At 40.2% G+C, this 22,535-nt stretch overlaps 1 protein-coding gene across 5 annotated transcripts in view; it reads right to left on the reverse strand.

Moving 5' to 3' along the window:
- Nucleotides 1-3,270: 3,270 nt before the first annotated feature.
- The window catches only part of Cacnb4 (calcium voltage-gated channel auxiliary subunit beta 4), a 262,761-nt gene continuing 243,496 nt past the window's right edge, over nucleotides 3,271-22,535 (reverse strand). For all 5 annotated transcript variants that reach the window (XM_036186494.1, XM_036186495.1, XM_036186496.1 and 2 more), the window contains 2 exons: nucleotides 9,887-10,072; nucleotides 3,271-7,561 (listed from right to left, as the gene is read on the reverse strand). In XM_036186494.1, the coding sequence (XP_036042387.1) occupies nucleotides 7,301-7,561; nucleotides 9,887-10,072 (447 nt within the window). In that variant the 3' untranslated portion in view covers nucleotides 3,271-7,300. The remainder of the gene's footprint in view (nucleotides 7,562-9,886; nucleotides 10,073-22,535) is intronic.

Below are 22,535 nucleotides of genomic sequence, written 5' to 3' on the forward strand. Positions count from 1 at the left end.
CTGAGTCTAAGAATAGGCCCCAGTTGAGACCAGCCTTCAAGGAGGATAAACTTTGGCCAAGTGAGCAACTGCCTGTTAAAACAAGTTTGATGTTCCACAAAGGAATACAAGAAGTGGACATCACTAATATAATTGTAATGTAAATCTAACGGTCATGCAAGGAAGATGTGAGGGTAACAGATGTGAGCACAGGGACGTTGAATAACTTGTAGTTAGTGATTGCTAGATGGCACTGGTTAGGCTGACCTGCATGTTATATGAAAAGACAAGAGATTTCTTTCTACAGCCCAATGGAAATGTGCTAATGACAAGAGAGGTGGTTAAGGCAAATACCCTGTTAATGCAACAGTGAGGAACTGCTGTTTTCCGGTTGGGAGTTTCAGATTGTTGGCCGGTTGTTGGGGTGGTCTTAGGTAAGACCCCTCTAATAACAAAATTATTCATGCAGCCAACACCTTGTGTTTGCACACGGCTTTGTGTGCTTCAGTTTACTACTTCGCTGGAGAGTGTTAAGTGTATTATTCTTTTATAAATGCTTCAGAGACAGAAGTGGTGCTAAGCTTTTGGTGTTCTTAATTGTAGTTGGGTCTATTAATCTGGTCTCTGCCTGCTCTTTCAGGGAGCTCATGTGAATTAAATGTGATAAAGTTTGTGGAATAACTTGGCTATAATGTATACTGTATCATTCTAATTCTACTAACATCTTCTTATACACCACGACGAGATGAAAGTCAAATGCCAATCCTGTTACAGAACACAGGCAACTGGCTGGGGTGCATGTGAAATGTCCAGTCATAATCTGTATCCTAACAGAATTCCAGAGCTATTATTCTGGAAGTGTCTGGCAACTGCAACACGACCATTTAAGGCTGTCTTGAGAACATGAAGGATTGCCTAGTATATTTTCTGTATTTAGCCTTATTTCACACATTTATTGTGGTATATTCCACATGTGTGTGCGCAACTTATACATTCTTTCTAATACAACATTTTTTTGTATCATAGAATCTAGCAGAATAATTGGGAAATGGTCGCGTCATTGACTCTTTTTTTTTTTTCTTTAAAGAGTAAATATATAGATTTATTTCCCATTAAAAGCTACAGGAATATCCCTATGATTTCTGACATTTCCTCTGTACATTTACAGAATATAAATGAGAGGTAGAATGCTTGTTTCAGTGTTTTTTTTTAAATTTATTATATAAAAGAAAAAAATGAATGCAGTTTTTTGTACACATTTAAATTCCATAAAACAAATCCATAGAAATTAGGATACTGTATGCATGCACTCTGCATTTTCTTTGTTAAATGTCTTTGTTCACAAAAATAACACCACGTTTTTTTTTTTTTTCTCTAAAGCCACTAAAGCAGAGGGAGGACAAAGCATGCAGCACGTATACATTTGCATAGTGTATTTTACCCAGCATGCCTTGGAGAACGCTACACATACCTAGATAACAAGAATGAAAGGGACAAATTATTAAAATAAATAACCAAAAGAAAAGTTATTTGACAAAGGCATTTTCCCCACCACATCAGCAGAGACATAGTAATAGCCTGGGGTATCAACAGCCCTCAGAATAGGGGGAGTCTTTTTATATCATTTTGCCATAGTTACTTTTAGTATGTTTTCTATTAATAATGTTATTTTTTTATTCCCTCCCACCACTTAAATTTACAGCTAATGGCTTTAACTTATGCTTGAAATAGTATCAATTACAAAACAAAACAAAGAATCCCTGCTTAATATTTTTCCATGGGGACATTTTACTGATCTCTAACTTCAGGCTGGGAAAAAAACAAACTTTCAAACATCCAAAGGCCAGAGGAGCCCATGAGCTCACCTGTGTGCCATTTGTTACCAAAGGAGGAGAAACAAGAACAGGAAATATAGTAAAATAGTATGAGTCTTAACACAAAATAAAACTCATATGTTTTATATAAGGGAGTAAAATAAGTAAATTACACTCACAGATTGAAGGCTATGAAATAAATTGCTGGAAAATATCAAGCAGCAAAGTTACAAAGGTGAGAGATGAAATAGATGTGAAAAAACACAGAACCAAATCTACATACTTCTAAAAACAGGACTGCCAAATTTAACAGTGAGTTTTGTTGTTTGTGCTATAAGAACACATGTGCTTCTTCCTCCTCAATCTATTTTCATTTATTGGCAAAATATATATATATATATTATAATTTTGTACTGTACAATATATATTTTTGCTACATTATTTTCTACTGCTAATGCAGAAGTAACAACATAGATTTATTTTGGCAATAAAATGCTTTCATTTTAATAACATCCCAGAAAATACTGTAAGGCATATGAAAAATAGTATGCAACACTATAGCGTTAATGACCCCTCATCTGCAATACCCCTGTGCATACGGATTTCACACTAGTTTCTGTGGTGTGAAGTGGCGGACAAGTAGGGCAAGAAAGGCCCCTGCATAAACATAGACAGAGCCATTTGTTGGGAGATTTAAGTGTTCAAAATATAACCCCAAACGCTTGAAAAGCTAGAGACCTGCTACTTTCAGCTCTTGGTTCTCATTTTAACTCTTATAAGTTTCACATGAGGAAGCATTAGTGTATTCTCTAAACTATTATAAATTCATCGGTAACATTTTCTTCCATCTCTCTGTGAACATTTTACATCCACCAAAAAGAAAGTTTCATGAAAAATTATAGCTCACCAAAGCTCAGCATGATCCCCTCTTATTTATATGTATTTATGGCAAGCAGGAGTTACAGCCCTTAATTAAGGTTATCTGATGAGATACTCTTTTAAGCTCTTCATAATACACCTTCATTACTTGCAGCATTTGGTATTAAATTATCCACAAGTAGATAAAGACATTGCTATCGGAGGATGCATTTCATTGAAGAAAGGTTCTTTTAACACAAGAGGAAACCTTGAAGAGTCATTTCTGAATGCTGGAGCTATCTGCCCATATAAGCCAGTTTTACTATTTTGATTAACTAGATTGCTTAACAAAAAGTTATTCTCAATGCCCATCTAACAGCTCTTAGTTGACTGGTTTAATCTTCATTATCATTTAAAAGAGAAGGACTGTTGTTTGCCACATAGACATAGCTGGAGTAAGTAACCTAGTTAACATTTACAGTGTTGACAGTGTTTAAAGATATAGGGACTAATAAAACAGATTTTACTACATAATTTCCTGTAAAGTTTTCATTCATGGTTATTCAAGTTTTATATAACTAAAAAACTGTAACTCTGTCATGAAAGACAAAGGCAAATATAAAGGAATAAGGGTTACATAAGCATTTATTTGAAACATTGATATGAAGTTTGTTCCAATTACATGGGAGTTCTAGACAATGCAGATCCAACCCCAGTAAGGGGCTACAGCATACCCTCGGTGTCCATACAAGTCAAGGATCAACCAGCTCTGCTTTAAACAGCAAGTCTCTGGATTTCTCTTCCTCAGACCTTGAACTGTAGGCTACACTTTGCACACAGAGGTAGTTCCTTTCAGTTTGCTTTGTTTCTTAGGATGGCTTCTTGCTAAATTAAACTCACTTCATGATAAGCTGTGAATCCATTCCAAGCAAACCTTACTAACATGGAAGAAATGAAACCATGGTGAGAGCATTTGAAAATCATGTAAAATCTAAAGGGCAGGCAGAGTTTAAACTTGTAAACACTTAACTGCCGCACTGTTGGCAGAACAGACACTCTATCACCAGGACTTTTCCCTTCAAAGACAGTTTTCTCTACAGAAGAGGTAGTATACATATCATTAGAGAGGGCAATTTGTGTGGTGGTATTGTGATCTTTTGTTTTTTAGCAAATAGCAAAATAAAATTATGTAAGAAAATATACTAGCTTGCAAATAAGGTTGCCTAGAAACATTCTTAACTGACATACTGTGTCTCAGTATTTTGGGATATGTTCATTTAAAGAGCTGAAGATTGTGAGCTCTCTTTTGCCACAATTTCCTTGTCTTCATTCCCTTTTTACTTCCCCTGTTCTCTACTATGAAATTTAAGGCCCCCCAACAAAAGACAAGTTCAAGTATGCAGGTATGAAAAGAGGTTAACGTTCTAAAAATACATTTTTGCAAACAACAATAATAATTGGAGTAAATAAGCACATTATTTAAACTGGAACTAATAGTTGTCTCAATTTGTTTCAGACTTTAAAATTCATTCCATTAAGGATGAAATGCAATGATTTGTATAGTCACACAATTGAGACACTTTTTAGGAAAGACCATGCGTCAAATTGCTAACAATCCAAATCTTCTCCCCTTCAGAGCTATAGAAAGATGAGAGCGAATCATCAGTCATTTATAAACACCACTACACATTGTTTTAAGTGTTAGCATAAACAAGGTAACAGTGTTGATTATAATATTGGAGTACACCATAGCCTTGGAAATAAGCACAAGGACCCACAAATTGCATTTCTCCTTTTTCCAGGACCACATTTCCACATTGTTAGACGAGTCTGCATTAGTACATATCATTAAAAAAAAAAATCACAGAATTCTAACACAGTTTATTCTATAAGTGAAAACAGCTTCAAATGATAAAGAAATATTTCTCCTGCTTGTCATTATTTGCCATTTTGAGTGAAATGAATTAAAACAAAGTACTTGTAATATGTATTTCCTAGAGGTTCTTGGTATGCTGGGCAAAATTAAAACTTTTTATTTAGTATATATCTGGATTTTAGACATTTACATAAGCAACTCTGAGCCTTTACAAAGAAAGGAAGAGTCGTATCTCTTCTTCATCTGGAGGGGAGACACTTCTTAGAAGAGGAAGATGAAAGAAAGATAGGCCAAGTTAAAGTGAAATAGTAAGTACACCATCAAAAGTATACATTTTACCCTTCCATCGTTATTAGCTTTTGAATAGGACTGCAAAGCAAAATAGCTATGGACGTCTGATGGCAAGTGATGAGGGAGTTTTGTACACAGATGAAATGGGCCTCCCTCTTTCAGCATGACATGGAAGGGCAAGGGGGGAAAAGAAGGCTGGAGAGACTTGAAGAAAAGTGGAGAGAAATGGTGCCCTTGTTGACTAGGAAATATGTGTAAATGCTGTCACAGCTACCCGCCATAAAATAGAAACATCTTAAAGTAGTTAGATAACCAGATTGCTAATGCTACTGCAGAAAAAGCTGAACAGCAGTCTACTCTAAATTTATACACCCGAGGGCACTCTCTGCAATTAAATGCTTTAATGCGCACAGACAAGGAACCAGTAAAGCATACAGGAAAATGTTTGCCTAATGTTTTCTTTCTCATGCAAATATGTGCTATACATGTAATAAATATAGTTTGTTTGCTGGAAAATGCTCTTCTGTGCTCTAACAAAGTATTCAGTAATGGAATATTATATGCTTATTAAAGAGCCCAATGAATATAGCGCTCTTAAAAGTCTTAACAGAAAATCCTGTAAGCCTTGCTAGATGACGAAAGAGCTTCACAAGCCAGTATCATACGTTAGCTTGTCCATTGTACTGAGCCCATGTTTAAATGTATCAATGTTTGAGATTACTTACAAAATTTCAGGCAGCCTCATTGTCAGGTAAGCAGGTTCATAACGGGTTGCACATACAGTCAAGACAAGGGGAGGGCACATGAGGTTGATGGGATTCAAGATATGAATAACTGGTCAAGAATAGGAAACTTTTTCTCTCAATCAGGAAAATGAATGAACTGGTACATAGTTTTGAGGGCCCAGGTCTTGAAATTTTGGAGAAAATAACAATATAAAATTAATTATACTACTTTTCAAAAATGGACTTCAAGGCATTAGTAGAAAGACCTTTATGTCTAGCTCCAATTGGGGTTTTAGAAAACACATGCATTGTGTCATTTTAGAAACAAGTCCTTTCATAAAGACAATTGTTTCTTGTACAAAAGAGTCAATTTCAAAGGTTTCTTGGATTAAAGTCTTCTTTAATCTTTAGGATATGGGTCACCCATTCCATAAATACACTCATTGGAAATCTAAAGGCTGTTCACTAGCAATGAAATACAGCAGTCTGTAATCTCTCTAAGGCCCTGCATTGAAAGTGCCTTACTTTTAATGAACAAATATATTCTGAATCTGGGTTTTGTTTTGTTTTGTTTCTGCAAGATTTTAATTCAGTGTCTTAACTTTTCCCAATTAGTTTTTCTTGTGAAAACATAACTTTCAGTACCTGATTTGATTATGTCCATGAAAAACAAACAAACAAAAAGTTGTTAATTTGATTTAAATACTGTGGTGTAGTGCTAACCCATTCTTTATATTTAAAGACAGAGACTGAGTGAAGTTAGGGAAAGACATCAGCCATCCTGGCAGAATTCCTGAGCCAGTGTTGGTGTGCAGTGGGATGGATGACTTCCTCTGGCCCCAGAAAGGTCTGGCCCTGTCTCTGTCGTCTGACTTGAGATGTGTGTGGTTGTACACAGACTGATTACAGAAGAAGCAACTCCTCATTTCCCATTTCCCAGAACTGGCCACGCTTGGGTTTCTCTTTACTGTCCTCATTGCTGATAAACTTGTCCTCCTGATTTTGTCAGCTTCAAACTAGCTAACAGTACTGACTGAACAGAAAGCAAAACACCCGGAATACAACAGCTGTATCAGGAAAAATACAAATATTAAAATCTGAGGCAATTATATAATTTCTGCATTAAGATTTCTGAGATTTTTTTGGCACTATCAATACATTGGTAGGTTTGAAAAGCCATTCTGGCAACATTAACATATTATTTAAATGTTTATACATTCCAACTTGAAGTGTAAATTTAGCTTCTAGCAAATAAATACCACAGTTGGTTTGGGGTTTCTATTGGTATTTTGATTTTCTTATTGGGTATTTTTTTTCTGATTTTTCAATTGATTTCAACATGCTCGAGTAGACTTTCCAGTCAATTCACCCAAATTCCAACAGGAATTGGTTTATAAATTGGTTCCAAGTGGAACTGGTCATTTGGAATTTCCTACACGGGAAATTATTTTATATGTGCCTTGATAAGTACCCTAAATTACAAATTGATGTGTCTAAACTCTATGAAGAAAACAAAATGTACTGTTATCATGTAAATGTAACACTTAAAAATGCCTATCTGATTGGGCATCTAATACCCATCTAGACTCAAGGGCATAATGTACTTCTATTTAATTCTTGCCCCTTAAATCAAATGACAGCAGCCCACCCACAGCAGATACTGTGCTGTGCTTGCCAGTTACGACGATTGGTTATCCTAGCAGTGTGATGACAATTTGTCAACAGATGAGCATTTCTGTGTGTTTGTCTCGGCAGCCTCAAAGCCTATGTCGGGAGTCATGGCTGTAACCCCCTGGTGAGCCTCGGTTCCTATGGGGTTTGTAAGTGTCCTGGTATGAGTCGGGGTAATCTTCTTCTACCAGAGGGTAGTGATCTCGGCTGTGCTGGGAGCTGGAAGACAAGCGGTTCCTACTCTTACGAGCCCTCTCGTTGTGGTAATTCTCATCAGAGGTCATTAAGCTTCGTCTTTCAATGGGAGAATTCTCTGTAGAATGGTTGCTGTGCCTCGTTCGCTGACTCTGAAAGTATCAGACAGTTCACTGGTTAGATAAGGTCCACTTCGTTCATCTAAACAGTTAATACATGTGCAATAACAGGGTCTGCGAAACGGATGCTAACTGTCTGACCTAATAAGGCATTTGATACATAAATGTAGCTGGTCTTTTCCTTTGAGATACACCATACACAGATGCTTCACTGCTGATAGTTTATGGGTGTAAGTATATGATGCTGAATGACTTTGCTTCCTATTGAAACACAGAACTGTTTTAGTGTTAAACAGACCATAATCTATCAGGTAAGCGTAATAATTCTCTCCTATTACAAAAAACCAAGAGGATTATTTTATTATTGGGAAATAAAATTTAGAGTAAGATATATAATTTGGTTCCTTTCATGAATTCATAAAAAAAATCTTTTTCCTTCTTAAAGTCCCACACTTTACACTTACTTCATGTTGCTCTAGATTGATGATCCTTATAGCTTAAAAAAATGACTGAAATTACTACCTGTGCTATCCATTAAATAATGCATTTGTTTCTGTATCTGACATGGATGTGGAACTCAGCAATATTCTTTCCAAAGGAACACACAGCACTGTGGAGCCAGATAATGCAGGCCTTTCTATACTCTTGCTTTCTTAACTGAGTTCTGCAAAAATAATAGTCAGATATAAACCAAATTCTTTCAATATTCGTAACTGAAATTAACATCTTAAGGCAGTTATTTGATGGCCCAGAATATATCATCTGACTTTTTTCTTTCACTTTAGGAACACCCGTCTGTCTGTGTCTACCAGCTTAGGTAGGTCACATGGATTAGAGACAGGAACCTGATGCAACTCAGGGTCAGGTACATCACTTTCACACAGAAGGGAACTTATTCAGTGGGTCAGAGATCATGCCATTAAACACCTATGGTTCCTGGGAGAAGTAGGCCACAGGATAAAGGGCACCACATCACCTCATTAATGACGCTGGGAGACCTACTGTAGGTGGAGAGTCGTAGGGCTATGTGTTATAAACGAAGTGCAACATTAGCTCCCCCAACACTACAAAGTTTACTGGATCATTCATCCATCCCCTTTATTGCCATCCAGAGCCAGCCCAAGCCAATGGGAATGTTACTCGGAGACAGGCACACAGGGAGGCAAACAAGGCAAGAAATAGCACTGGTGCATGCAGACATGCTGAACATTACTATCGTCCATTTTCCCTATCATTTCTAGCCTCAAAAGAAATTCATTTACGTGGCAGGTTTCCTGCTTACAGAGGTACTGTCTGAAGTAGAGTAATGTAGTTATAATAGCATTTCAGAGAGTGCCATTTAGCTTCAAGTTAACTCTACAAAATCTTCAATTATGACTATCATTATAACCCATTAAAACAAAACCAGTCATGTTGCCAAGAGGCTCATTTGACTGTATGTTCCTCAGCTTGGAGTTTGGATCCATTCCAGCTGCTTGACAAATGGTAAATAATAATTAATGCAGAAAGGCAGGGCTCATCTTGTACCACAGTGCCTTTGGCCTGCACCATCTAGTTCTGACTGAAGCAGCAGAGCAGCAGAAGAGATGAGCTCTGACTTTCTCTGACTTGTCCTCAGATTCCCTATGCTGACCAAGGCAGGCCTCTAGATACCCCTGGAAACTCAGGGATCTGTCACCATTTCCAAATCTGCTCCCTCGTTCTGTTTGTACAAGGTGGAGGGAGGCAGGTTCAGCAGCTTGTGGACCAAGAATAGTTAAAGGCAGCCAAGAGGCCCATCTATCCTGATGTATTGTGCTCAGCTGTCCGTGGTGCCATACAGAAGTTGTGAACCATTACACTGCCTCGATATGAAGTCTCCCAGAGATGAACTGATCTAAGTAAAACCCATGATCAGTTCATAGCAAAATTGTCCAGAAAGGGAAATTGTTGGGAAGGCAGGCTTTGTCAGTGAAAGGTCAGGATCAGTATAAGGTTTAGTTTTTCTTCTCTAATTAAAACAAACTTTAAGGTTTATTTATTGTATAAGTATAAATTGTTTGCCTGCCTGTATGTCTGTGTACCATATGTGTGCCAGGTGCCCATGGAGGTAAGATCGCCTGGAACTGAAGTTACAGATAGTTTGAGCCACTCTGTGGGTGCTGGGAGCTGAACCAGAGTCCTCTGCTAGAGCAGAAAGCATTCCTAACTGCTGAGCCATCTCTCCAGCCCCCCAGTGTTTTAAAAATACTATGTCCTTTTCTCATGCTTCTTCAGATTACGAACAATTGGAGTCTTCATCTTAATTATCTATTGGATCCTAAAAATAAGGTTGCAAAAGTTATAAGACAAACAAACAAACAAACAAAAATACAGTACCTGTAATCCAGAGATTGCTGTGGGATATGGTGAAAGGGCTGTGGAGCCCACATTCCTCCCCAGTAATGGGGTCATGGGGGTGCTACTGCTTGTGTGGGTGGCACGCCAGTATGCCTCCAAGTACTCGCCCAGATGCTCACAAGCATCCTCAAGCTGATTCTCATCTAATATAACATCAAACATTTCCTGCAGATTATAAGAAAAATCCGTCATATTTCCACTGTAGGTTTTACTGAAAACTCCACTTAAGGCAGAAGGAGCATATATATATACATATATATAATAGCCACTATTAAATATTTGGATCTTGTGGTAGTTTGAATGTAATTGGCCCCCATAATCTCATAGGAGGTGTGGCTTTGTGGAAGTGGGTGTGGCCTTGTTGGAGGAAGTGTGTCACTGTGGGGTTAGGCTTTGAGGTTTCCTATGCTCTGGATACCATGAGTATCTCAGTAGACTCCCTATGGCTTGCATATGAAGATGTAGCCAGCACCATGTCTGCCTACACACCACCATGCTCCCCACTGTGATGATAATGGACTGAACCACTGAAACTGTAAGCAAGCCACCCCAATTAAATGTTTTCCTTGTGAGAGTTGCCATGGTCATGGGTGTCTTCACAGCAATAGAAACCCTAACTAAGGCAGACCTTTCCTGATTTAAAGAGAAAAAGATGAGGCAGACATGACAGTGCTGAGGAATGTGGAAATATACACATACCTCATTTTTGTCCATCTATTCCCATACAGCTGAATTCTACCAATTTCAACATACAAAAGAAACAAGTTAATGATGATGCTAAAAAGAGAATTTTCTGAAAGTTACTGGAACCATGACCATGACCTTGAAATAAATATTATCACGGTAACTGTGTTGAAGGTTATAACAAGTACATAGTTCATTTTCAGAATGCTCATGAAAATGACTTTCTCTGTCTCATGATAAAACAGTAAGGAAAGAAAGTCTGAGCCTAACACTAGAGAACAGCCATGATGGTTACTACCATTGCAGACTGTTCTGTGAGCTGGTCAGGAACAGGGTGTTTAGCTGGGGAAGGAAGGAACCACACAAGAAGCACTTGATGTCCACGTTTATGTCAGTAAGAACTTTGCTCAACATTTACCTAAAAATGGGAAGCTGTTTTGGTTCCCCCAAAGAGTAGAATGGGTCTTGTATTATGGCGGTGTGACCGGGAATAAAAAGAGGATATACCCAACACATGGACTCTGGGGAGAGAAAGGCAGACCTTGGTGCCTCGCCAAGAGAAAGCCATTCTAGGGCGAAATGTAGCACACCCCACAGAGCAGAGGGTGGTGGTGAACCTTCCTTCTCCCACCCCTTCACCACATTCCCCTGGTTTTACAAATTCATTTTACCAAAATAAGAATTCCAGTCATAAGCCAAATAGTTCCTGCCACCAGCATTGACATTGCTGGGAAAGATTAGGGGCAACAAGAAGACATGGAGGGGGTGGTGTCCCAGCTAATTCATTCTCTTCAGTGCTTAGAACAAAGGAGTCTTGAAGCTGTCATCACTATGTGAACTATGTTGTTGCCAGCGTTTACTAATTGTTTAGTTTTGATGCTGAGGGTTGAACCCATGAACTCAGGAAAGCTAAACACATACTGTCCCACTGAGCTGATGCCCCAGCCTACTGTTAACGTTCATCGAATCAACCTTGACAGCAAATTAGTGCCTAAACTGGAAAGGAATTTGAAGGCCCTTATCATGAGACTTTGAAAGCTAGTGACTTCAGTCCACACTGACTCATTTGGGAAGACTCAACCAGGTCAACTTAGTAGAAAAATGCTCCCCAAGAACACTTATCAACAGAAATTTCAATGCACATTTCATTCCCTTATACAACATTTACTCAGCATTTATTTTGTCCCAGGATGTGTAGGCATTTGGTGGCATTGAAGTCTGACCTCACCCTGTGCTTGAGAGTCATTCGTACCATCTGGGAGGAGAGACAATCCTTGAAGTACCCAAACACTTACTACTCCATGTCACACCGAGACCAATTCAGAACTATGCAGAAACCAAGCAAGTTAAGTTTGGAGCTGTGGCTTAAAGTTCTCTTACTTACAAAGAGGTCTAGAGACTTGCTGAATTTATCAGGAAGGGGAAATGATAAGTAAAATAATGCCGTACAGAGAGGAAAGCAACTAAAACAGGTAAAGAAGATGCTGTGGCCCACAAGACACAGAACACCTAGTACCTAGAGCTTTGGTTGCCAGAAACCCTGACTGTAAATGTCACTTCCCACTATGAAAACCAAAGAACTTCTCTCTCTTGCCTTCAAGAACTTCCTTCTGTGGTTAGCACAAACTTGAGCAAGTCACAGATGAGACCCGGGACCCATCCTTGGTGCCCTGACAGCCAGTGTTTTTGCAATGCTGCCTTGGGCAGAACAGGAATGGCTACAGCCCCAAAGCACCCCAGGCTCTAAGGACAGCACTGGGAAGAGGACAGTGGGCAGTGCTCACAGGGCCCCTCGGCTCTACCAGCTCTGTTGTTTCACATGCTCTGTGAGTTAGAGCCTGTTCTTACTATTGTTGTTGATACCCACTGTACAAATTTGATTGTATAGGTCTCAATCATTAGTATGGGCTTGTTTATTCCCAACAAGACATTAAAGATCCTTTCTTGGACTGGAATAATGTGTGTGGCTTGTTTCTCTCTCTCTCTCTCTCTCTCTCTCTCTCTCTCTCTCTCTCTCTCTCTCTCTCACACACACACACACACACACACACACACACACACACACACACACACATACACGTGTATGTGTGTGTGTGTTGCTATACCTAGAACTCAGGACCATCCACATATTAGTCAAATGCTCTTGACTAATCTTTTTTTTTTTTTTTTTCTTTTTCGAGACAGGGTTTCTCTGTGTAGCTTTGCACCTTTCCTGGAACTCACTTTGGAGACCAGGCTGGCTTCGAACTCACAGAGATCCGCCTGCATCTGCCTCCTGAGTGCTGGAATTAAAGGCATGCGCCACCACTGCCTGACACTCTTGACTAATCTTGAGCTACATCCCAATACAAATAGTTTTTGACAAAGGTAATAAGAATGTAATAGTGGAAAAAAGATAGTTTGCTCCATAAATAGTAAACAAAATTGGATATGCTTATGCAGAAGAATAAAACTGGATCATTTTCTCTCACCACACAAGAAACCTAATTCAAAACAGATTAAAGATCTAACTAACTCTTAAGCCTGAGACCATGAAATGACTATATGAAAATAAGGGAAATTCTTTAAGACATTAATACAGGCAAGAAAAAAAATAGATAGGAATCTAAATACACAGACAACAAAAGTCAAAATAGGCAAATGAGCTCACATCACCGTAAGATATGCCAGCATAAGAAAATCAACAACAAGATTAAGAGCCGACCCACAGGTGAGGGGGAATAGCTGCCAATGGAACATCGCATACTGACTCTCAGAATCCAGAAAGAACTGAAAAAGAGGAAGATCAAAATCCAAACACTCCAATTTTAAACAGGCTAAAGAACTACTCAGACACCTCTTAAAATGAAACCCACAAATGGCCAACAGGCACATAGCAAACGGCAACTTTCCCTAATCACAGGACAGATGCAGTCACACTACAGTGAGTGTGCTGTGTTGGCTCAAGCCTGAAGTCCCAGCACACACAAAGCTACGGCTGAAGAATCACATGTTTGAGGTCAGCCAGGCAAACCTTAGGCCAGCTGAGGTTACAGAATGAGACCTTGTCTAAAAACAAACCAACCAGGGGCCGGAGACACAGTTCTGCACCAAAGCATTTGCCTAGCATTTCCTAGGCTTGGGTTTGATTCTTAACAAACAACACAACAAAAAAATAACATCTCACTCCAGTTAGAATGTTTATTACCAAAATATAAGACATAATGGAAACTCTTACACACTCTTGGTGAGAGTGGACAGTAGTGCAGTCATTATGGAAAAAAAAAAACCAAAAACCAAGACTCATCATAAAACTAAAAGTAGAAATACTACATGATCTGAGATGAAGTATTTATATCTAAAAGGGACTTGCACCCCCAAGATCATTGTAGCACCATTCACAATAACCAAAATATAGAACCAACCTAGATGCCCTATATTAAATATGTGGGTAAAGAAAATGTAGTCCAATTACATAATAGAATACTTTTCAGATGTGATTCAGATGGGATGACTAGAGAAGGTGTCATGAGTGAAAGAAGGCAGATGCAGCAAGACACACCTTCTCATTTATGGATGGAAACCAAGATGTCAACCCTGTAGAAGTGCTGAATAGAACTAAAGGCAGGGGGATGGGAAAGATTTGGGAAATACAAACAAATCGAGAGGGATTTTTAGGAACCGGGGAGGGTAATGAGAGAATGGGGGGGTGGTCCCAGGTTGTAGAAGGGTGAGTGAATGTGTGCAATGCACAGCATATTGAAGAATGGAGTGAACTTCATTTAATCTGTACAATTAATATTTGATAAATAAAATAATTTAAAAAGGAAAGCTCAAAACCAGACTGCAAGGTGCTAAGTGAGGTATATATGTACTTGGCTGTTCCCCATTACACTGTCACTATGGAAACCACAATCAGCACACAGTTAATTACAAGGAATTTTAATAAAGTGCTTCCCTTTGCCAATGGGTAGAATTTGTACACATCAGCACAGGGCTGTTTGCTTAAGCCCGATTAGTTCTTCCAAACTGCTTCTTTTATTGCTAAACGGTGGCTGTATGGTATAAAGGATTGTTTGAAACTGCTCCTAGGCTTTCAAAAGCACAGCGAAAGTGAATTTCACCTTTTGAATGACACTGACGTACGTACTTACTTCTGACTGGGAAGAATCTCACAGACTATGTGTCTTGACAATTTTTTTTTCTCTTTGGGAAATAACACAGCTGAATAGAGCAACATACTAGAAAGACAGCAGGAGGGGATTTTTTAAAAAGTATACAAACTCAAAGAGAAATTCAGAGTGAGGCAATTGAATGGATTCTGCAAACCAGCTTGCCACATTTTAAAATGAATATAAAAGTCTTGTCTAGTCAGCTGCTTCCCATGCAACGCAGGAAGCCCTAAGTAAGCATGGAAAGAGATGGAGAGCTACTTAATCAGCAACATCCCAGGCAGTGAAGGCCCCTCCACTATCATGCCTGTGGTGACAGCCCATGATAAAAAGGAACAGAGCAGTTTCAGAGAGCTGTCATGTTGAACACCCACGGCATCCCAGGATGGAGCCCTTTCTACAGCTGAGGCCTGTGGGTTTCATGCAGCTGCTAAAGAAAGCAAATACCAAGTGAGCAGAGGAGCCGGAGCATCAGGAACAGGGGTGCAGGGCAGCTGTTTTCTGGATATGCACGTTCAGAAAGACTGACTGAGAACAGAACACTGGGATTTCTAGGTAGTGGAAACAGGCATGCCATACACCCAGGGCTTGACAAAAAGCAAGGCTGGGAAGAGAGAGAAAACTGTGAAGGTTTTTGATGTTTAAAAGACACCTAAGTCCTTCTCTACCTCCCTTGTTAAGGGGTTTCATTGGGGACTGAGCACTGCCTGCAGGGATTGTCTGCGATGAAGCCAGAGAAGGAGCAAATTGAAGTGGTCACTCCAGTTTTTGCAAAAGAAACAGTAGTGTTCTCATCCTGTATGAGGAATGGCATAAATTCCATTTGTTTATGTTCTTTTGGTAGGGAAAACATACAGGGAATGACTGGTAAATTTTCTTTCATGGCTACAGAATACAAACTACTCGTGTATCTTGTCCAACGTGTTTATTCAGGGAGTTGTAACTTACTATTTTTAATGCAAAGCTTAAAAACCTTAGAAACTAATTATGCAGTTAGTTTTACTTCCCTTTAATTTTAAATTTAATTTAATTTCTCACTTTATGTGTATGAGTGTTTTTGCCTGCATGTATGCATCCTTGGTGCCTAAGGAGATCAGAAGACATCCTCAGATCCCCTGGAACTGGAGTTACAGATGGTTGTGAGCACCCTTGTGGGTTCTGGAAGTCAAACCCAGGTCCACTGGAAGAGCAGCCAGTACTCTTAACTGGCTCTTGAGCTGGGCCATGGTGGTGCATGCCTTTAACCCCAGCATTCAGGAGGCAGAGGCAGACAGATCTCTGTGAGTTCAAGGCCAGCCTGGTCTACAGAGTGAGTGCCAGGGCAGCCAGGGCTGTTATACAGAGAAACCCTATCTCAAAAACCCAAAACCAAAAGGAAAAAGAAAAAAAAAAAGATGGTTCACTATTGACTTTTAGCTATGCAGATTATATGTGTGCAAACTCCATGGCTTATATTTTGCTTTCATTTGTTTGTTGTGCATAGATACAGCCTCATGTGCAGTATCTTTGTTATTTCTAAGAGGGAGTAGTCAATACTAAGGATCTGTACACCTCTATTTCTTTGCAACTATTATATAGAGAGCCCCCTAAAGTGCCACCATTTAAGAAGAATGACCAGCAAATACTATTCAGTAAAATAACATGGCTGGCTGGCTGGCTGGCTGGCTCAACACATAATAATATTAACTACATGATAACCAGCGAGTAAATGTTACTTTCACACCCAAATTGCATTCTCTGTGTTACTGAAGTCTCTGTGGTCTTAAGTACTCAACCGCTGGTTGGAAACTAGAGTCCACGTTTAAGCATCTGCTGTTGTGGAAAGATCTAAGAGGTCTTGTGGGGATAAAGTAAAACCAATCAGTAATGACAGACTCTGACAGGAGCTCTTCTTTAAGGCGACAAACAAGAAAATCAGTTTTTGCTACTAATGGGTGAAGCTGGCACAAAGGTAAGAATGGAGGGACATCGATTCTTTATAGTTCGTCTCCTATTTATGACATTCGTTATGAATCCCAACATGTTCCCCTCCCCATGTCTTTCCATGCTGCCCAGTCTTCAAAGACTAGAACAGCACCTGGCAGTGAGGTTATCCATGGGGAAGGCACTCAGGGTTTTCGTTAGGTTTATATCAACTGCATGTGCTATATCACAGCATGGGAAGGAAGAAACACTTTCCACCATGCTATGCCCAGGTTGGTTGCTTAAAATCTCTAGAAATGTGTATGCTGAAATTGCATCCTGGGAGGCCTTGTTTCACGGGAAGATGTAGAACAGACTACCCTGTTTTTAAAAAGCAGTGTTAAAAATTAAATGGCAGGCATCCAGAGTTTTATAATAATGCATGCAGCAAGGAGGAGAATGTGTCAAACAGATGAGTGAATCTGTAGGATTCTCAATAATTTAAATATCGCTGGAACTGGGCAGTGGAAAATTCCCCTCAGAACTTGCATGCATGCTAGAATGACTTGGAGTCTTTTCAGCAATGAGAAATAAAGCAGGATAGAAGAGAGCCACTCTGGCTCTCAAAATGTTAGAGCTTTGCAAGCAAGCCTCTGCTGGGAGGATGAGCTCACCTCTTGTAGAAAGAGTGGTCAATGTCAATTTACACACACAAAAAGCCATTACGCAGCTCAGAGAGCCACCAGGTCAGCTTTTGGTAACATAAGCCAGCTTGTAACTAAGTGGGATTAAAGGATTATATTTCATTTATCATCCAATTGTCTATCTGCTTTTCTTGCCAAGCATTATGCAACTCTTATTACCATGGTACAGGGACAAGTTGAACTTGGCCTTCTTAAAATGCACTATTCTCAACTTCTCTGAAAAGGAAAAGATATCAATACCCTGAAGAAGACAATTGAAATATAAAAATATGGTGTGTAGACACACACCAAGAAAACATAATCTGGCTATCCACACAATAAAGACTCTGTGATGGCTCCTACATCCCAGTGCCTAGGGACACTTTCCTATTTGCCTCTCAGTATTGTCTCAGTTACTTTTTCTGCCTAGAGCAGATTTTTAAATGGCACAGACTCCTTGGTCCTCCCTGTACTAAGATGGAACATTTTGTCCCCTCTGGATCTGGGTAGTGGCTGTGACCACTCTGATCAGTTCAATGTTGTAGAGATGCTGCTGGGCTGGGCTAAGATGAAACCTTAGGAGACTGTATTTTATCATATAGGTACAACGTAAGAAGCCAGAAAAGAGCTCATAACAAAGTCCTGGACCAAGTGGATAGGAAGAATTGGCTGAGTCCCTCCTATTCAACCCTGCTGGGAGATCAGTCAGCCATCAGATGAATGCTACGCCCTAGCCACTGTTTGAAGTTGCCATGTTTAGGGCCATTTATTTTGCAGTAATAGATAACAAAAGTTGGCCTGGAAGAAAAGTGGCAATTTCTTTCATCTGAACTGGGTCTGCCTCTTGCTTCTACAAAGTTTGAATGGAGTCCAGTAATTCCCATGGTTTACATGCATAATGACCATGGCAACTCAAAGGCAAAGTTGAATAGTGTTTTAAAGGACACCACTATACTCAACAAACCTAAATTAGTTACTATCTGGCCCTTTACTAAAAAGTTTATGGACCCTTCTAGTGAAAGCCTTATCCATGGAACCCAGTATTCTCTCTTGTGGAGAATATGCAGTATGCTGGCTGGTTTACGTCAACTGGACATGACTAGAGACATTTGGGAAAGGGAACCTCAACTGAGGAAATGCCTCCACAAGTTTTCTTGATTGATGATGGATTTGGAAGGGCCCAGCTCACTGTGGGCAGTACTACCTCTGTGTTGGTGGTTCTGGGTGCTAGAAGAAAGCAGGCTGAGAAAGAAACAATCCAGCAAGCAGAGTTCCTTGATGGCCTCTGCTTTATTTCATTCTCCCAGGCTTTTGACTTGAGTTCCTGCCCTGACTTCCCTGGATGATGGGGACAAGCTTTAAGATGAAATAACCCCCCCCCCCCAAGTTGCTCTTGGTCATAGTGTTTTATCACAGCAACAGAAACCCTAATATATATAGCAACTAACCTATTGACATTTACCATCTAGAGCAGTGGTTCTCAACCTTCCTAATGCTGTGACTCTTTTATACAGTTCCTCATGTTGTGACCCCAACCACAAGTGTAATTTTGCTGTTGTGAATAGTAATGTAAATATTTGTATTTTCCAATGGTCTTAGGCAACCCTGTGAAAGGATCATTTGTCCCTTCAAAAGGGATTGTGACCCATGGGCTGAGAACCACTAGATTCTAGAGTCTCCCTGGATTAAGACAGAAAGAGATGCTGTCATTGTCCAAGGCATCTGGCCTCTGGGAAGGCAGTCTTTCCTCTTCTTGGTCTTAGTTCTCTCACTTGTAAAATGAGAAGACTGGAACAGAACTGTAGTTCCTTTTAAGTGTTCCATGAAACATTAAACCCACAGGCTGTTCTGTGGAAAAAGACCTGCAGACACATTAGAGATACAAAGAGCATATTAGCAAAACTGGGCTACTGAGCAAAGAAACCCAATGACCTGCATTTACATTAGCGTCTTCTCAGACATCTCAGAATCCAGCATTCTTTTCCCCATATCAGCTGACACCATCCCACGGAACCCATAGTGAGGTGCATACTGCAGGAAACTCTGTGTGGTCCGCCCTTTCTCCAAGAGTCCCTGGAACTCAAATCATTCTTCTAGCTACAGAAAGTTAATTTTTCTTCAGTGCCCCTTGAGAGGTCCCTTTCCAACACCTGCTGTCTGTAATATCAGTGCAGTGTGAGACCCTGCTAGTGGAACTGCCGAGTCCCCAGACTGGAGACAGAGGCCAAGTAAGCGAGCTGCAGATTCTCCCAAAGGAACTAAAAATGACACAGTGATAACCAATCTCTGGGTGACAATGATAATTATGGTCTTGACGTAAAGGGATAAATGCAGACACATTTAAAAATTACTCCTAGCTTTTGTAATCTGAAAATTTCTTCACATGGGCCAAAATAGAATGCACGATTCTTTCCCAGAATGACGAATTCCATGCACACAACATCATGTGTTTAGAAACATACAAGGTAACTGTACTTAGTCAGACTGCTTGTTGACAGTACCAGGCTATCTAACCAATTATTCAAAACAAAGATATGTCTGCCCTGCTACTATGATAGAGGAGGGCTGTCTTCCCAGTACCCTGGCAGGTTGAGATTACTAAACCAGGGACAAGCCCAGTGTTGCGTATATGTAAGTGTGTGAATGGGTCTGTTTTTGGTCCCACCTATCACAGAGGTAGCCATACACCACTGCCTAGACCCCTTGTAATCGTCCTGGCATGAAGAAAGACATTCTGAAGAGACACTTGTGACCTCCTCTTGGGCTCTTAACAATGGAGTCCAAGGGATTGGCATTTCCTCAGGAATCTTTTGCAGGTGGAGGAAAAGGCTGAGGCCCTGGCATTGGAGGAAGAGCTCATCCTCTAAGAAAAGGTTTCCACAGATGACAGCTTGTAGGAAAGATGGAGATGGTGGCATGTCAATGATGGGCAGGGCCACACCGTGACCAGGAACCCTTGGTCCTTATTGAAGCCTAAACTTCATGCCAGCGTCCTGAAGGTGGGCTTCATAAGAAGCCAGTGATCTCATTGTTCTTGTTCCCAGTGTGGTCACACTGAATCTTCTCCCCCTACTTTTCCTTACTTGTTTCTTTATTGGCACACTGAGGATAAGTGGCGGGACTGTGCTTGTGAGGGCTGCTGAAGCCCAGGCTTCGACTCTAAAAACTTCAATAATGTCCTCGGGCAGCTCAAATTCCTCAGTTTTCATAGGATGTAAATTATTTTTTCTAGTAATTATTCAGAGCAAGAGTTAATAAACTGACATAAAAAGAAAAGATGTTTTCTCCAGTAAATCTCTTATAATTACATTTCCATTTTTAGTGACTGCTTCCTGGAATGCCACACCAACCACCACTCTTGACTGTCCTAAAAAGTAGAAAGAATAGCACAGTTCCTGGCTTTTAGTAGATGTCTAGTAAAGATTATTTCTCTTCAACTGTGAAACATTACAGGATCAGGATGACATATTCTTTTATAGTTTCTCCGTGTTTAATCAAACATTCCACTCTGCAAGCAACTTCCTTAGTAGGCAACGTGGCATTAAAGGTCTTAATATAGTTCTCTGGATTTATCTGCAGGGTGGTAACCTGATAACTGTGTGTGTGGTGGGGAGGGCTGTGCTTGGGAGAAGAAGAAACTGCTTTGAAGCCAGACAGATCCACTTCTAATCTTCATTTGCTAAATGATCTCAGCAAACTCATTGATCAACTCTGTTTTCAGTTGCCTCGTCGATAAAGTGGGGCTTAGGCTGTATTTTACAAGCTCACGGCAGGGATTCCAGATAATCTGTAGCGAGAGCTGCCTGGCCCATGTTAAATATCCAGTGAAAGGGTCTATCATTGTTCTTGCTTTTCTTGCCTGTATGACCTTTCATTCATTCATCACTCCCTCTACACATATTTATTACGAACCCACTAGGACAGGGAAGTACGATACAACAGAAGCCAAGATGAACGTCCTCACAGAGTCTATCTAGTGGACTAGATTTGGCATAGCACAGAGTGCACCTGGACAGCACGTACCATGTGCCAGGCACTAGTCTAAGAATTTTTTCCACATATACACACCTACACATCTTGAGTTTTTGTTTTTGTTTTTCAAGACAGGGTGTCTCTGTGTAGCTTTGCGCCTTTCCTGGAACTGACTTGGTAGTCCAGACTGGCCTCGAACTCACAGAGATTCGCCTGGCTCTGCCTCCCGGGTGCTGGGATTAAAGGTGTGTGCCACCACTGCCCGGAGCATCTTGATTTTTTTTTTTTTTACCCTAACCCTATGCAGCAGGCATCTTGCTCAGGTTTATATAGCTCATCTGTGCTTTGAACAGCCATGTTGTGTCACCTCTCCAAGTACTTGAGTTTATACTTTGACAGAGCATAAATATAAATATGTAATATTACAACATATTTAATACATATTTAACATAACATAAGCATACAAAATAAATATTTTTTAAAAATCTAGTGGACCAACCAAGGAGATGTTATTTCTTTTAGAGAAACCTGGGCACAGAAGTCATCAGTCAATTGAGCCAGCACAGACATGACTGACTATCACTGCCTGACTGTCTACGATGACAGCCACCTTTCCCAGCCCAGCCCACCCTGTCACATGTGCCTTCTAACCCTGCAGGTATTTTCTAGCAATGGCACCAGGCGGCATACAGTTTTTCACTCCCCAACATTGGTCCCTTCATCTGTTATAAACATAGAGACCCTCTAAATGCAATCCAGTTTTGACCTTCAACATTACACTCTTGTGTCCACCAGAATCTTCTAGCAGAAAAGCTAAAAGAAAGCCAAACTGGCATATTTTGCTTTGCTCTTTCCTTAGAAGTGTTCCATGACCGGATATGGCGCCTGGGTGCTGGCAAGGTAATCAAGGGAGTAGGAAGAAGAGCAGGTTTGAGACTCTAGGTTCACTTCGCATGCCAAGGCAGACACCATCCTATCCTGGAAGCCTGAACCCACCCAATGTAACAACAGCAGCTCGCTCCAAGATACCACTCACCATCACCACCATGTCTGTAGCAGTGGCTCTCAAGCTTCCTACTACTGCAACCCTTTAATACAGTTCCTCATGCTGTGGTGACCCTCAACCATAACATTATTTTCATTGCTACTTCATAACTATACTTTTCCAACTGTTAGGAATTGTAATGTAAATATCTGCATTTGCCCATGGTCTTAGGCGACCCCTATGAAAGGGTC

Source organism: Onychomys torridus, chromosome 4, assembly GCF_903995425.1.
Source record: "Onychomys torridus chromosome 4, mOncTor1.1, whole genome shotgun sequence".
NCBI lineage: Eukaryota > Metazoa > Chordata > Mammalia > Rodentia > Cricetidae > Onychomys > Onychomys torridus.